Source organism: Oncorhynchus mykiss, chromosome 3, assembly GCF_057628025.1.
Source record: "Oncorhynchus mykiss isolate SJ-2025 chromosome 3, ASM5762802v1, whole genome shotgun sequence".
Classification (NCBI taxonomy): domain Eukaryota; kingdom Metazoa; phylum Chordata; class Actinopteri; order Salmoniformes; family Salmonidae; genus Oncorhynchus; species Oncorhynchus mykiss.
The window spans coordinates 11,144,115-11,157,500 of NC_143024.1; the positions used below are offsets into that span (position 1 = coordinate 11,144,115).

General features: G+C 45.4%; 1 protein-coding gene across 1 annotated transcript in view; it reads right to left on the bottom strand.

Annotated features, from left to right (window-relative positions):
* Positions 1 to 10,340: 10,340 nt before the first annotated feature.
* Positions 10,341 to 13,386, bottom strand: part of LOC110510431 (neurobeachin-like protein 2) — a 136,189-nt gene continuing 133,143 nt past the window's right edge. Inside the window, exon 59 of the mRNA XM_090220591.1 lies at positions 10,341 to 13,234. Within this exon, the coding sequence (XP_090076717.1) occupies positions 13,127 to 13,234 (108 nt within the window). The 3' untranslated portion in view covers positions 10,341 to 13,126. The remainder of the gene's footprint in view (positions 13,235 to 13,386) is intronic.

Consider the following 13,386-nt stretch of genomic DNA (forward strand, 5'->3'; position numbering starts at 1 on the left):
TTTCTCTCTCTCTCTCCAGCAGCCAGACAGTCTTTGAAGTGGTACTGCTATTGTGTCTGAGAGACGTCTCCATTTGTCCCCCTCTGAAGTCCCAGGACCCCATGCGGTGCCTTCGTAAGTATTTACAAGGTGTGTCATTCACCCAATGTTTGTCTTAGAAATCCTTTTGTATCATTTAAAAGATCTAACATGAACTTGAAAAGCTGCTACTTTCTGCATGCCTGGGTCACGCCCATAAAATGGATGACCTCTGATCGTAACTAATAGGCCTATTAAATAGCCCAGACATTATTTAGGCCTAAGCTAAATATCAGTGATTGTCCTTCAACGTGCTACGACAGTAGAGCTTAGACTACATACTGGTTTTACAAGTGCTAGGTTACAATATTATACATTGACATCCTAATTATACAATATAATGTGTGTACAGCATATACTTTTATAAGTGTGTACCTACACTATGTATACAAAGTATGTGGACTCTCCTTCAAATGAGTGGCTTCGGATATTTCAGCCACACCCGTTGCTGACAGGTGAATAACATTGAGCACAGGGCCATGTAATCTCCATTGGACTTCGGTTGCAAGTCCAACGCTCTAACCACTAGGCTACCTGCCGCCCCAAGTGCTGTTATTGTGAAGTGGAAACGTCTAGGAGCAACAACGGCTCAGGTAGGCCACACAAAACGGTAGGCCACACAAGCTAATAGAACGGGATAGCTGAGCGCTGAAGGACGTAGCGCGTAAAAATCGTCTGTCCTCAGTTGCAACACTCACTACCGAGTTCCAAACTGCCTTTGGAAGCCACATCAGCGCAAGAACTGTTCGTCGGGAGCTTCATGAAATGGGTTTCCATGGCGAGCAGCCACACACAAGCCTAAGATCACCACGCTCAATGCCAAACGTCGTCTGGAGTGTTGTAAAGCTCACTGCCATTGGACCCTGGAGCAGTGGAAACACATTACCTGGAGTGATGAATCATGCTTCACCATCTGGCAGTCCGACGGACAAATCTGGGTTTGGCGGATGCCAGAACGCTACCTACCCGAATGCATAGTGCCAACTGTAAAGTTTGGTGGAGGAGGAATAAATATCTGGAGCAGTTTTTCATGGTTCGGACTTGGCCCCTTAGTACCAGTGAAGGGAAATCTTAACGCTACAGCATACAATGACATTCTAGAGGATTCTGTGCTTCCAACTTTCTGGCAACAGTTTGGAGAAGGCCCTTTCCAGTTTCAGCATGACAATGCCAACTAGCACAAAGCTTGGTTCATACAGAAATGATTTATTTAGATCGGTGTGGAAGAACTTGACTGGCCTGCACAGAGCCCTGACCTCAACCCCATCGAATACCTTTGGGATGAATTGGAACACAGATTGCGAGCCAGGCCTAATCGCCCAACATCAGTGTCCAACCTCACTGATGCTCTTGTGGCTGAATGGAAGTAAGTCCCTGCAGCAATGTTCCAACATCTAGTGGACTGCCTTCCCAGAAGAGTGGAGGCTGTTATAGCAGCAAAGAGGGGAACCAACTCCATATTAATGCCCATGCTTTTGGTCATGTAGGGTATTTACAAAAACTATAGGCTAATATTAGTGTTATTCATGTTAATAAAAAGACTGGCGGGGGAGAATATTAGCCACATATTAGCCACATATTAGCCACAAATATAAATATCAGTAACCACTAGGAAAAATAACTATAGGCTTTGAAAGTGACTCGACCACTTGAAGAGTTCATTAGAACGTGCGTTGAAGATGTCGTTCCCATAGCAACGATTAAAACATTCCCTAACCAGAAACCGTGGATTGATGGCAGCATTCGTGTGAAACTGAAAGTGCGAACCACTGCTTTTAATCAGGGCAAGGTGTCTGGTAACATGACCGAATACAAACAGTGCAGCTATTCCCTCCGCAAGGCTATCAAACAAGCTAAGCGCCAGTACAGAGACAAAGTAGAATCTCAATTCAACGGCTCAGACACAAGAGGCATGTGGCAGGGTCTACAGTCAATCACGGACTACAGGAAGAAATCCAGCCCAGTCACGGACCAGGATGTCTTGCTCCCAGGTAGACTAAATAACTTTTTTGCCCGCTTTGAGGACAATACAGTGCCACTGACACGGCCTGCAACGAAAACATGTGGTCTCTCCTTCACTGCAGCCGAGGTGAGTAAGACATTTAAACGTGTTAACCCTCGCAAGGCTGCAGGCCCAGATGGCATCCCCAGCCGCGCCCTCAGAGCATGCGCAGACCAGCTGGCCGGTGTGTTTACGGACATATTCAATCAATCCCTATACCAGTCTGCTGTTCCCACATGCTTCAAGAGGGCCACCATTGTTCCTGTTCCCAAGAAAGCTAAGGTAACTGAGCTAAATGACTACCGCCCCGTAGCACTCACATCCGTCATCATGAAGTGCTTTGAGAGACTAGTCAAGGACCATATCACCTCCACCTTACCTGACACCCTAGACCCACTCCAATTTGCTTACCGCCCAAATAGGTCCACAGACGATGCAATCTCAACCACACTGCACACTGCCCTAACCCATCTGGACAAGAGGAATACCTATGTGAGAATGCTGTTCATCGACTACAGCTCGGCATTCAACACCATAGTACCCTCCAAGCTCGTCATCAAGCTCGAGACCCTGGGTCTCGACCCCGCCCTGTGCAACTGGGTACTGGACTTCCTGACGGGCCGCCACCAGGTGGTGAGGGTAGGCAACAACATCTCCTCCCCGCTGATCCTCAACACTGGGGCCCCACAAGGGTGCATTCTGAGCCCTCTCCTGTACTCCCTGTTCACCCACGACTGCGTGGCCACGCACGCCTCCAACTCAATCATCAAGTTTGCGGACGACACAACAGTGGTAGGCTTGATTACCAACAACGACGAGACGGCCTACAGGGAGGAGGTGAGGGCCCTCGGAGTGTGGTGTCAGGAAAATAACCTCACACTCAACGTCAACAAAACTAAGGAGATGATTGTGGACTTCAGGAAACAGCAGAGGGAACACACCCCTATCCACATCGATGGAACAGTAGTGGAGAGGGTAGCAAGTTTTAAGTTCCTCGGCATACACATCACAGACAAACTGAATTGGTCCACTCACACAGACAGCATCGTGAAGAAGGCGCAGCAGCGCCTCTTCAACCTCAGGAGGCTGAAGAAATTCGGCTTGTCACCAAAAGCACTCACAAACTTCTACAGATGCACAATCGAGAGCATCCTGGCGGGCTGTATCACCGCCTGGTATGGCAACTGCACCGCCCTCAACCGTAAGGCTCTCCAGAGGGTAGTGAGGTCTGCACAACGCATCACCGGGGGCAAACTACCTGCCCTCCAGGACACCTACACCACCCGATGTCACAGGAAGGCCATAAAGATCATCAAGGACATCAACCACCCGAGCCACTGCCTGTTCACCCCGCTATCATCAAGAAGGCGAGGTCAGTACAGGTGCATCAAAGCTGGGACCGAGAGACTGAAAAACAGCTTCTATCTCAAGGCCATCAGACTGTTAAACAGCCACCACTAACACTGAGTGGCTGCTGCCAACACACTGACACTGACTCAACTCCAGCCACTTTAATCATGGGAATTGATGGGAAATGATGTAAATATATCACTAGCCACTTTAAACAATGCTACCTTATATAAATGTTACTTACCCTACATTATTCATCTCATATGCATACGTATATACTGTACTCTATATCATTGACGGTATCCTTATGTAATACATGTATCACTAGCCACTTTATACTATACTATGCCACTTTGTTTACATACTCATCTCATTTGTACATACTGTACCCGATACCATCTACTGTATCTTGCCTATGCTGCTCTGTACCATCACTCATTCATATATACTTATGTACATATTCTTTATCCCCTTACACTGTGTACAAGACAGTAGTTTTGGAATTGTTAGTTAGATTACTTGTTATTACTGCATTGTCGGAACTAGAAGCACAAGCATTTCGCTACACTCGCATTAACATCTGCTAACCATGTGTATGTGACAAATAAAATTTGATTTGATTTGATCTCGGGCCAAAACGCTGCACATCAGACTCTCTCACTGCAAGAGGAACATGCCAACAAAGATTAACAGTGTGACTCAACTGAGGGGAATGTAAACAAACAAACAAATGTTTGGTACGATAAAAACACGACAGTCAATAAAGCAGCTATCGAGTGTTAGTTCAACAAAGACCAGTACAACATCAAGTCTTAGTTCAACACAGACCAGTACAACATCAAGTGTTAGTTCAACACAGACCAGTACAACATCAAGTCTTAGTTCAACACAGACCAGTACAACATCAAGTGTTAGTTCAACACAGACCAGTACAACATCAAGTCTTAGTTCAACACAGACCAGTACAACATCAAGTGTTAGTTCAACACAGACCAGTACAACATCAAGTCTTAGTTCAACACAGACCAGTACAACATCAAGTGTTAGTTCAACACAGACCAGTACAACATCAAGTCTTAGTTCAACACAGACCAGTACAACATCAAGTGTTAGTTCAACACAGACCAGTACAACATCAAGTGTTAGTTCAACACAGACCAGTACAACATCAAGTGTTAGTTCAACACAGACCAGTACAACATCAAGTCTTAGTTCAACACAGACCAGTACAACATCAAGTGTTAGTTCAACACAGACCAGTACAACATCAAGTGTTAGTTCAACACAGACCAGTACAACATCAAGTGTTAGTTCAACACAGACCAGTACAACATCAAGTGTTAGTTCAACACAGACCAGTACAACATCAAGTCTTAGTTCAACACAGACCAGTACAACATGAAGTGTTAGTTCAACACAGACCAGTACAACATCAAGTGTTAGTTCAACACAGACCAGTACAACATGAAGTGTTAGTTCAACACAGACCAGTACAACATGAAGTGTTAGTTCAACACAGACCAGTACAACATCAAGTGTTAGTTCAACACAGACCAGTACAACATGAAGTGTTAGTTCAACACAGACCAGTACAACATGAAGTCTTAGTTCAACACAGACCAGTACAACATCAAGTCTTAGTTCAACACAGACCAGTACAACATCAAGTGTTAGTTCAACACAGACCAGTACAACATCAAGTATTAGTTCAACACAGACCAGTACAACATCAAGTGTTAGTTCAACACAGACCAGTACAACATCAAGTCTTAGTTCAACACAGACCAGTACAACATCAAGTGTTAGTTCAACACAGACCAGTACAACATCAAGTGTTAGTTCAACACAGACCAGTACAACATCAAGTGTTAGTTCAACACAGACCAGTACAACATCAAGTGTTAGTTCAACACAGACCAGTACAACATCAAGTGTTAGTTCAACACAGACCAGTACAACATCAAGTCTTAGTTCAACACAGACCAGTACAACATCAAGTGTTAGTTCAACACAGACCAGTACAACATCAAGTGTTAGTTCAACACAGACCAGTACAACATCAAGTCTTAGTTCAACACAGACCAGTACAACATCAAGTCTTAGTTCAACACAGACCAGTACAACATCAAGTCTTAGTTCAACACAGACCAGTACAACATCAAGTCTTAGTTCAACAGGTGCTGACAGGTCGAGTTGACACATTTCCATTGGTTTATTCTGGTGGTTCGTTCTCTCAGGCTCAGCTCTGTTTTCCAACCAACCTTGTAAAAATGTTTTTCTAAAATGACTCTTTGCAGTGAAATACTGTATGGATTCTACTGAGTATACAAAACATTAAGAATACCTGCTCTTTCCATGACATATAGACTGACCAGGTGAATTCAGGTGAAAGCTATGATCCCTTGTTGAGGTTACAAGTTAAATCCAATTCAATCAGTGTAGATGAAGGGGATGAGACGGGTTAAAGAAGGATTTTTAAACCTTGAGACAATTGAGACATGGATTGTGTGTGTGCCATTCAGAGGGTGAATGGGCAAGACAAAAAATATACATTAGGAAGGTGTTCCTAATGTTTGGTATAGTCAGAGTACAGTTACAGTACACATAACAAATAAACACCACTACTTTATACATTTTCAAAATGGTTTACTTCACAAAAAGTGAGTTTATCGTACATTTTCGGGACTAAATCCTTGCGACAACAATAGGCTACAGTCAGTGATTACTAGGGCTGAGTCCCGAACGGCACCCCATCACTATGTGGTGATGGGCCCATAGGACTCTGGTCAAAAGTAGTGCACTACGTAGGGAAAAGGGCGTCTTTTTGAACATAGACGGTTGTCAGAGATGACTAGGTTCTCCAGACCATCAGCATCCTCATATTGTCCAGTGGCTGGGGTGGAGGTCAGTGGTCAGGCCGTGGTCATCATACCAGGGTGAGAAATAGCAGCTCAGTGTAAAGGACATAATAAAACCCTGGTCTGTCTGTCCTACAACCAAGAAGACGGAGGGAGGGAGGGAGAAGACACAGGGAGGGAGGGAGAAGACACAGGGAGGGAGGGAGGGAGGGGATGAAGACACAGGGAGGGAGGGAGGGAGAAGACACAGGGAGGGAGGGAGAGGATGAAGACACAGGGAGGGAGAGGATGAAGACACAGGGAGGGAGGGAGGGAGAAGACACAGGGAGGGAGGGAGGGAGAAGACACAGGGAGGGAGGGAGGGAGGGAGGGAGGGAGGGAGGGAGAAGACACAGGGAGGGAGGGAGGGAGGGAGGGAGGGAGGGAGGGAGGGAGAAGACACAGGGAGGGAGGGAAGGAGGGAGGGAGGGAGAAGACACAGGGAGGGAGGGAGAAGACACAGGGAGGGAGGGAGAGGATGAAGACACAGGGAGGGAGGGAGGGAGGGAGACAGAGAGGGAGGGAGGGAGCTAGAGGTCAGAGCAGAGGATAGTTAGATAGTTTGAGGATAGTTGTGGTTCTGGTCAGGAAGACCACCAAGATAGGGGGAACTCATGATATCCACCCTCCTCATCCCCTCCCCCTGACCGCCATACTCTGCTTCCCTCAGTCTTCCCTCAGGACGAGAGGTCAGGCAGTAATACAACCCTGATCTGTCTGTCCTACAGCCAAGAATACACAAGGAGGTAGGGAAGGGGAGAAGACAGGGAGGGAGGGAGGAGAGAAGACAGGGAAGGAGGCAAGAGGAGAAGACAGGGAGGGAGGGAGGGAGGAGAGAAGGCAGGGAAGGAGGGAAGAGGAGAAGACAGGGAGGGAGGGAGGAGAGAAGTTCAGGGAGGGGGAGAAGACAGGGAAGGAAACAGGAGAGAAGGAGGGAGGGAGGGAAGGGGAGAAGAAGACAGGGAGGGAGGGAGCGAGACGCGGAGGGAAGGTCTCCCCTCAAGACAGGAGAGGTCAGGACACTATTGGGCCCTGGTTCCACCTCTGCCTCCCACCACCATCAGTCTCCACTCAGGACTAGAGAGGTCAGGATAGGACAGGAGGAGCAATCTACCTGCTAGAACCGAGAGCAAGGTGTCAAGCCCTCCTCCCATTGTCAACAGGACCACATCAGAGGGAGAATAGCCTCTGTATCCCTCCTCCCCTCCATCCCTCCCATCCTGACTCCCCCCTTCTTCTTCTCTGCTTGTATTGACTGGAAGGGCTTACAGGCCTGTTTTACCCCCCTCCCCACGGCCTGCTGAATTGTCCCCTAGAGGTGTTTATGGGCCGGCTGACAGGATGTTGGCTCAAAGGATCCCCTTTAAGTAAATGTGGTGTAGCTGCTGTGAACTTCTCAACAAAAACATACAACTCTACAACAGAAAGACTGTTGAAATGTTCTCTCTTCCTCTGAGTGAATGAATAAATGTGAATGAATGATCTTCTGTATTGACAACAAAATGGGCTGAGTTGAAGAAGTAACATCAGATAGAAATGAGCTGAGTTGAAGAAGTAACATCAGATAGAAATGAGCTGAGTTGAAGAAGTAACATCAGATAGAAATGGGCTGAGTTGAAGAAGTAACATCAGATAGAAATGAGCTGAGTTGAAGAAGTAACATCAGATAGAAATGAGCTGAGTTGAAGAAGTAACATCAGATAGAAATGGGCTGAGTTGAAGAAGTAACATCAGATAGAAATGGGCTGAGTTGAAGAAGTAACATCAGATAGAAATGAGCTGAGTTGAAGAAGTAACATCAGATAGAAATGAGCTGAGTTGAAGAAGTAACATCAGATAGAAATGGGCTGAGTTGAAGAAGTAACATCAGATAGAAATGAGCTGAGTTGAAGAAGTAACATCAGATAGAAATGAGCTGAGTTGAAGAAGTAACATCAGATAGAAATGAGCTGAGTTGAAGAAGTAACATCAGATAGAAATGGGCTGAGTTGAAGAAGTAACATCAGATAGAAATGAGCTGAGTTGAAGAAGTAACATCAGATAGAAATGAGCTGAGTTGAAGAAGTAACATCAGATAGAAATGAACTGAGTTGAAGAAGTAACATCAGATAGAAATGGGCTGAGTTGAAGAAGTAACATCAGATAGAAATGGGTTGAGTTGAAGAAGTAACATCAGATAGAAATGAGCTGAGTTGAAGAAGTAACATCAGATAGAAATGAGCTGAGTTGAAGAAGTAACATCAGATAGAAATGGGCTGAGTTGAAGAAGTAACATCAGATAGAAATGGGCTGAGTTGAAGAAGTAACATCAGATAGAAATGAGCTGAGTTGAAGAAGTAACATCAGATAGAAATGGGCTGAGTTGAAGAAGTAACATCAGATAGAAATGAGCTGAGTTGAAGAAGTAACATCAGATAGAAATGAGCTGAGTTGAAGCAGTAACATCAGATTGGCACTGTCTTGATTTTGATGATCCTCACACTGGAGAAAAATGACAATCTCACAGAGAATTACCTTGACGATGTGAGCTGTGTGCTTATGGAAAAGTTACACATGACAGACAAGCAGTTTGATTAGAAAAGCTTGTTATTTCAACAGCTTAGAAGAACATTAGAGACACCAAAACAGTTGTTCAGAAGCAGTAGAACAGGTCCAAACCAAGACAGGCCTGCCCTCACCTCACCACACCTCACCTCACCTCACCTCACATCAGGTTTCAGTTGGGATTGTGCTGGGTGCAAATGAGCACACTTTTTAGTCTCTCTCAGATATGTACAGTATTTATATGGGATGCATCCCAAATGGCACCCATTTGGAAAATGGTAAAATTCACGTGCTTATCAAGATCAAGAGAACATCCCTGGTCATCCCTACTGCCTCTGATCTGGCGGACTCACTAAACACAAATGCTTGGTTTGTGAATGATGTTGGAGTGTGCCCATGGCTATCGGTAAATTAAAACAAGAAAATTGTGCCATCTGGTTTGCTTAATATAAGGAATTTAAAAATATTTTTACTTTTGATATTTAAGTATATTTTAGCAATTCCATTTACTTTTGATACTGAAGTACATTTAAAACCAAATACTTTTAGCCTTTTACTTAAGTAGTACTTCACTTTCACTTAAGTCATGACAATTGAGTACTTTTCCCACCACTGTAAAATTGCGCAGCAAAAACATAAAAAATTAATGACAGATTTCTTAAATTATCTTAGACTAATTCTGATTATCTTTGAGGAAGTGTATACTGGCTACGGCGTCTCAAAATGGACAAACAGTACTATTTATATATTTTTCAAGCGAAGGTCTTTTAGGGGTGTATGCGAGCACACACACACGTTCGGTTCGGCCATTAGATACATTTTTCATTTTCCCCATTATTACTTAAGGTTAGAATCTGATTCTAGATCAGTGTCTAGAGGCAACTTCCACCTGGAGATCTTTATTCAGCAGTAGTGTCCTGGGGCTCAGGGACCTGATTCTAGATCAGTGTCTAGAGGCAACTTCCACCTGGAGTTCTTTATTCAGCAGTAGTGTCCTGGGGCTCAGGGACCTGATTCTAGATCAGTGTCTAGAGGCAACTTCCACCTGGAGTTCTTTATTCAGCAGTAGTGTCCTGGGGCTCAGGGACCTGATTCTAGATCAGTGTCTAGACTGTGGTGTGGGACACAGACCTGGGATCAAAATACTACTTTTAATCTTTCAGATATTTGGAGAGTTTGGCTCTAGCCTGCCAGGAATGCCAAATGGCGTTTCCCATTTTGGGACTATTCTATTGGTCCATCAAATCAGGCATGCTCAATCAAGCTCAGATAAAGTATTTTTAATGATTCTGAATCGTATTTGAACCCAGGTCTGGTGAGAGATCAGTCAGGAGGATAAAAGTGGATGAACTGATTATGAAAACAAGTCAAAGTTCCATAGGTCCTATTCCCTATATAGTGTATGACTTTGGACCAGGGCCAATAGAGAAACTATTGACAATAGACAATAAAGCAAACAGACACGTATCATTTCTGCAGGCATTTCAGGCCCACCTTTTTCAATAAAACCCAGACATACTGTCAACATCACAGCCAGATCATTAACACAGACATGTAATAATGCATTACCATATATTGTGACCCTTGACCTTTTAAACACACATAGTATAGCGACACGCAGTAAAACAACCATCAAAGTTACAGCAATATTAACCTCGTTCCCAGACTCAAGTGCTACTGAGAGAGTCGGAATGGTGGAAAAGATTACAGCAATATTCTCTCTTTTTCTCTAAAATTCACTCTCCATCCAATCACAGACTGCAGCCTGTTAGTAGAGACTGGGGACGTTAGCTGGTAGACGCGATTTTGTTGCCATTGCATTTTCCCAACGGTTCCCTTTTGTCTTTGTGACCGAGTCCCAAATGCCACCATATATGGGGCCCCGGTTTAAAAGTAGTGCACTACACATGGCTCTATTTGGAACGCTCCCTTTGCGTCTCTTCCATCCCAACATGACAGTGCATAACAACAGTCTCTCTCCAACCCAACCGCAGAAAAAAAGGGGGGTTTTCACAGGAAGTACATTCCTCTACTGACTCGTTGGGAGCCCAAGTCTATCTTTCCACCCATGTGTTCTACAGACACCACGACTGCCTCTCAAATCGCACCCTATTCCCTATATGGTGCCAGTGCTTTGGACCGGAGCCCTGAGCAAAAAGTAGTGCACTATAATAGGGGAAAGGGTGTCATTTGGGACACAAGCCATCTCTAGTTCAAAAGGGTTCAACTCAGTGCTTCAGAAAATAACAAGATACTAGTTGTATAAAAGGTTAAATCGCCCTGATGGATGAGGACACTTTCACAGCTGTCTGTATAACAGTTTACCAACAATATGACCGTTAGTTACAAGTGATGCAGATTTGGTTGCCGAGGACACGCAGGTCCTTACGAAGACCGGAGCTGCTGTGAAACACCGGCCTGCTACGGAAGAAACAGTGATGGACAGAGCAGGAGGATGGGAGGGAGGGAGGGAGGGAGGGGGGGGAGGGAGGGAGAGAGAGAGGGAGGGAGAGAGGGAGGGAGGGAGGGAGGGAGAGAGGGAGGGAGGGAGGGAGAGAGGGAGGGAGGGAGGGAGGGAGGGAGAGAGGGAGGGAGGGAGAGAGGGAGGGAGGGAGGGAGGGAGGGAGAGGGGGAGGGAGGGAGGGGGGGAGGGAGGGAGGGAGGGAGGGAGGGAGGGAGGGAGGGAGGGAGGGAAAGGTGGCAGGCAGATGACAGACCGAAAAAAAGAAGGAGGAGGAGGGGGATCATCTCATCTCGTGCCAATCAGTGCTGGAGGAAAAGACGACAGGCACTTTTCAGTTACAACAAGTTTGAAACAATAACAACAGCTCCAGTAAGGTATTCTCTGCTGGAAAATAGGATCTGTGTAAGGAGTGAAGATGAAGACACCGACAAACTACATGAGTCATCAATTAATGCAACACAGGCAACACATCAGGAACACACAACCAATCAAAGCAATCCTCTAAAGCAGTAATGTGAGCTGCACATACAGATGCTATATACCGTACAAGTCATACAACATCTCCTCTCTCCTATTTAAGGCAACAGTGGTTCATTTGTTGTGAACATCCCCGTCCATCATGTGACAATACAAACCGCCCATACTGTCTGGACCACTCCAAACGGGTTATTGCATTCTATTTTCAGCAGGATTGCACACATGTAGAGAGAGAGAGAAATCCCACCCTCTAGTGGTCTACACTGGTACTTCACCATGGACATCTCTTGCAACGTTTATCGTTTTCAAGTTTCAGGGAGTTTTAGACAAGGTGCCATTGCCACACAACTGGCCTCGGAACAACCCACTAAAAGGGGTTGGGAGTCACATAAAACAGAGTCTCCTTTCTTGTCTACAAAACACGAGTCATCTTTGGAATGATGCCTTTTTAAAAATAGAGTATAAAACCACCTAAATCAAAAAATATTTTATTTTCTCTTTAGTAGAAAAAAAAAGCCTTTGTTTATCGTGTCTCTCTCGGAGCGCTCAGAGGCTTGGACCCACAGAGGCTTGGACCCATAGAGGCTTGAACCCATAGAGGCTTGGACCCATAGAGGCTTGAACCCATAGAGGCTTGAACCCATAGAGGCTTGGACCCATAGAGGCTTGGACCCATAGAGGCTTGAACCCATAGAGGCTTGAACCCATAGAGGCTTGAACCCATAGAGGCTTGAATCCATAGAGGTTTGAACCCATAGAGGTTTGGACCCATAGAGGTTTGGACCCATAGAGGTTTGAACCCATAGAGGCTTGGACCCATAGAGGCTTGGACCCATAGAGGCTTGGACCCATAGAGGTTTGAACCCATAGAGGTTTGGACCCATAGAGGCTTGAACCCATAGAGGTTTGGACCCATAGAGGCTTGAACCCATAGAGGCTTGAACCCATAGAGGCTTGGACCCATAGAGGTTTGGACCCATAGAGGTTTGGACCCATAGAGGTTTGAACCCATAGAGTTTTGGAGAGGCCATTTAACAGTCAATCAGTCCAGTAAAGTTCTGGGTGGGCTTTCTGACACCAACATCCAGGGTCTCTATTCCCTTCATTCTGATCCAGCAAATCCACTGCTGGTGGGTAGAAGAATGTCTGTGTCCCAAATGGCCCCCTGTTCCCTATATACTGCTGTCCTTGACCAGAACCCAATAGGCACTATATAGGAATAGGATGCCATTTGGGTGTTGGCCATCAACCAAGCCTCGGGTGAGCCTAACAGGCTACGATAATATTGCCTTCCGTATGTTTTCATGGCGACCCTCACTTCCCAGAAGTCTCAGTGGGGTTGTATTCTGTCTCTCCTGAGGAAACCTGAGAGATTCGGCGTGTTGAGCCCCACAGCCGACGGGAAAACTGACCCGAGCGTACCTAGAGGAGAGAGAGAGAGATAGAGAGAAAGTTACAGAGACAGAGAGAGAGATACAGAGAGATACAGAGAGATACAGAGAGAAAGTTACAGAGACAGAGAGATTACAGAGAGAGATATACAGAGAGATACAGAGAGAAAGTTACAGAGAGAT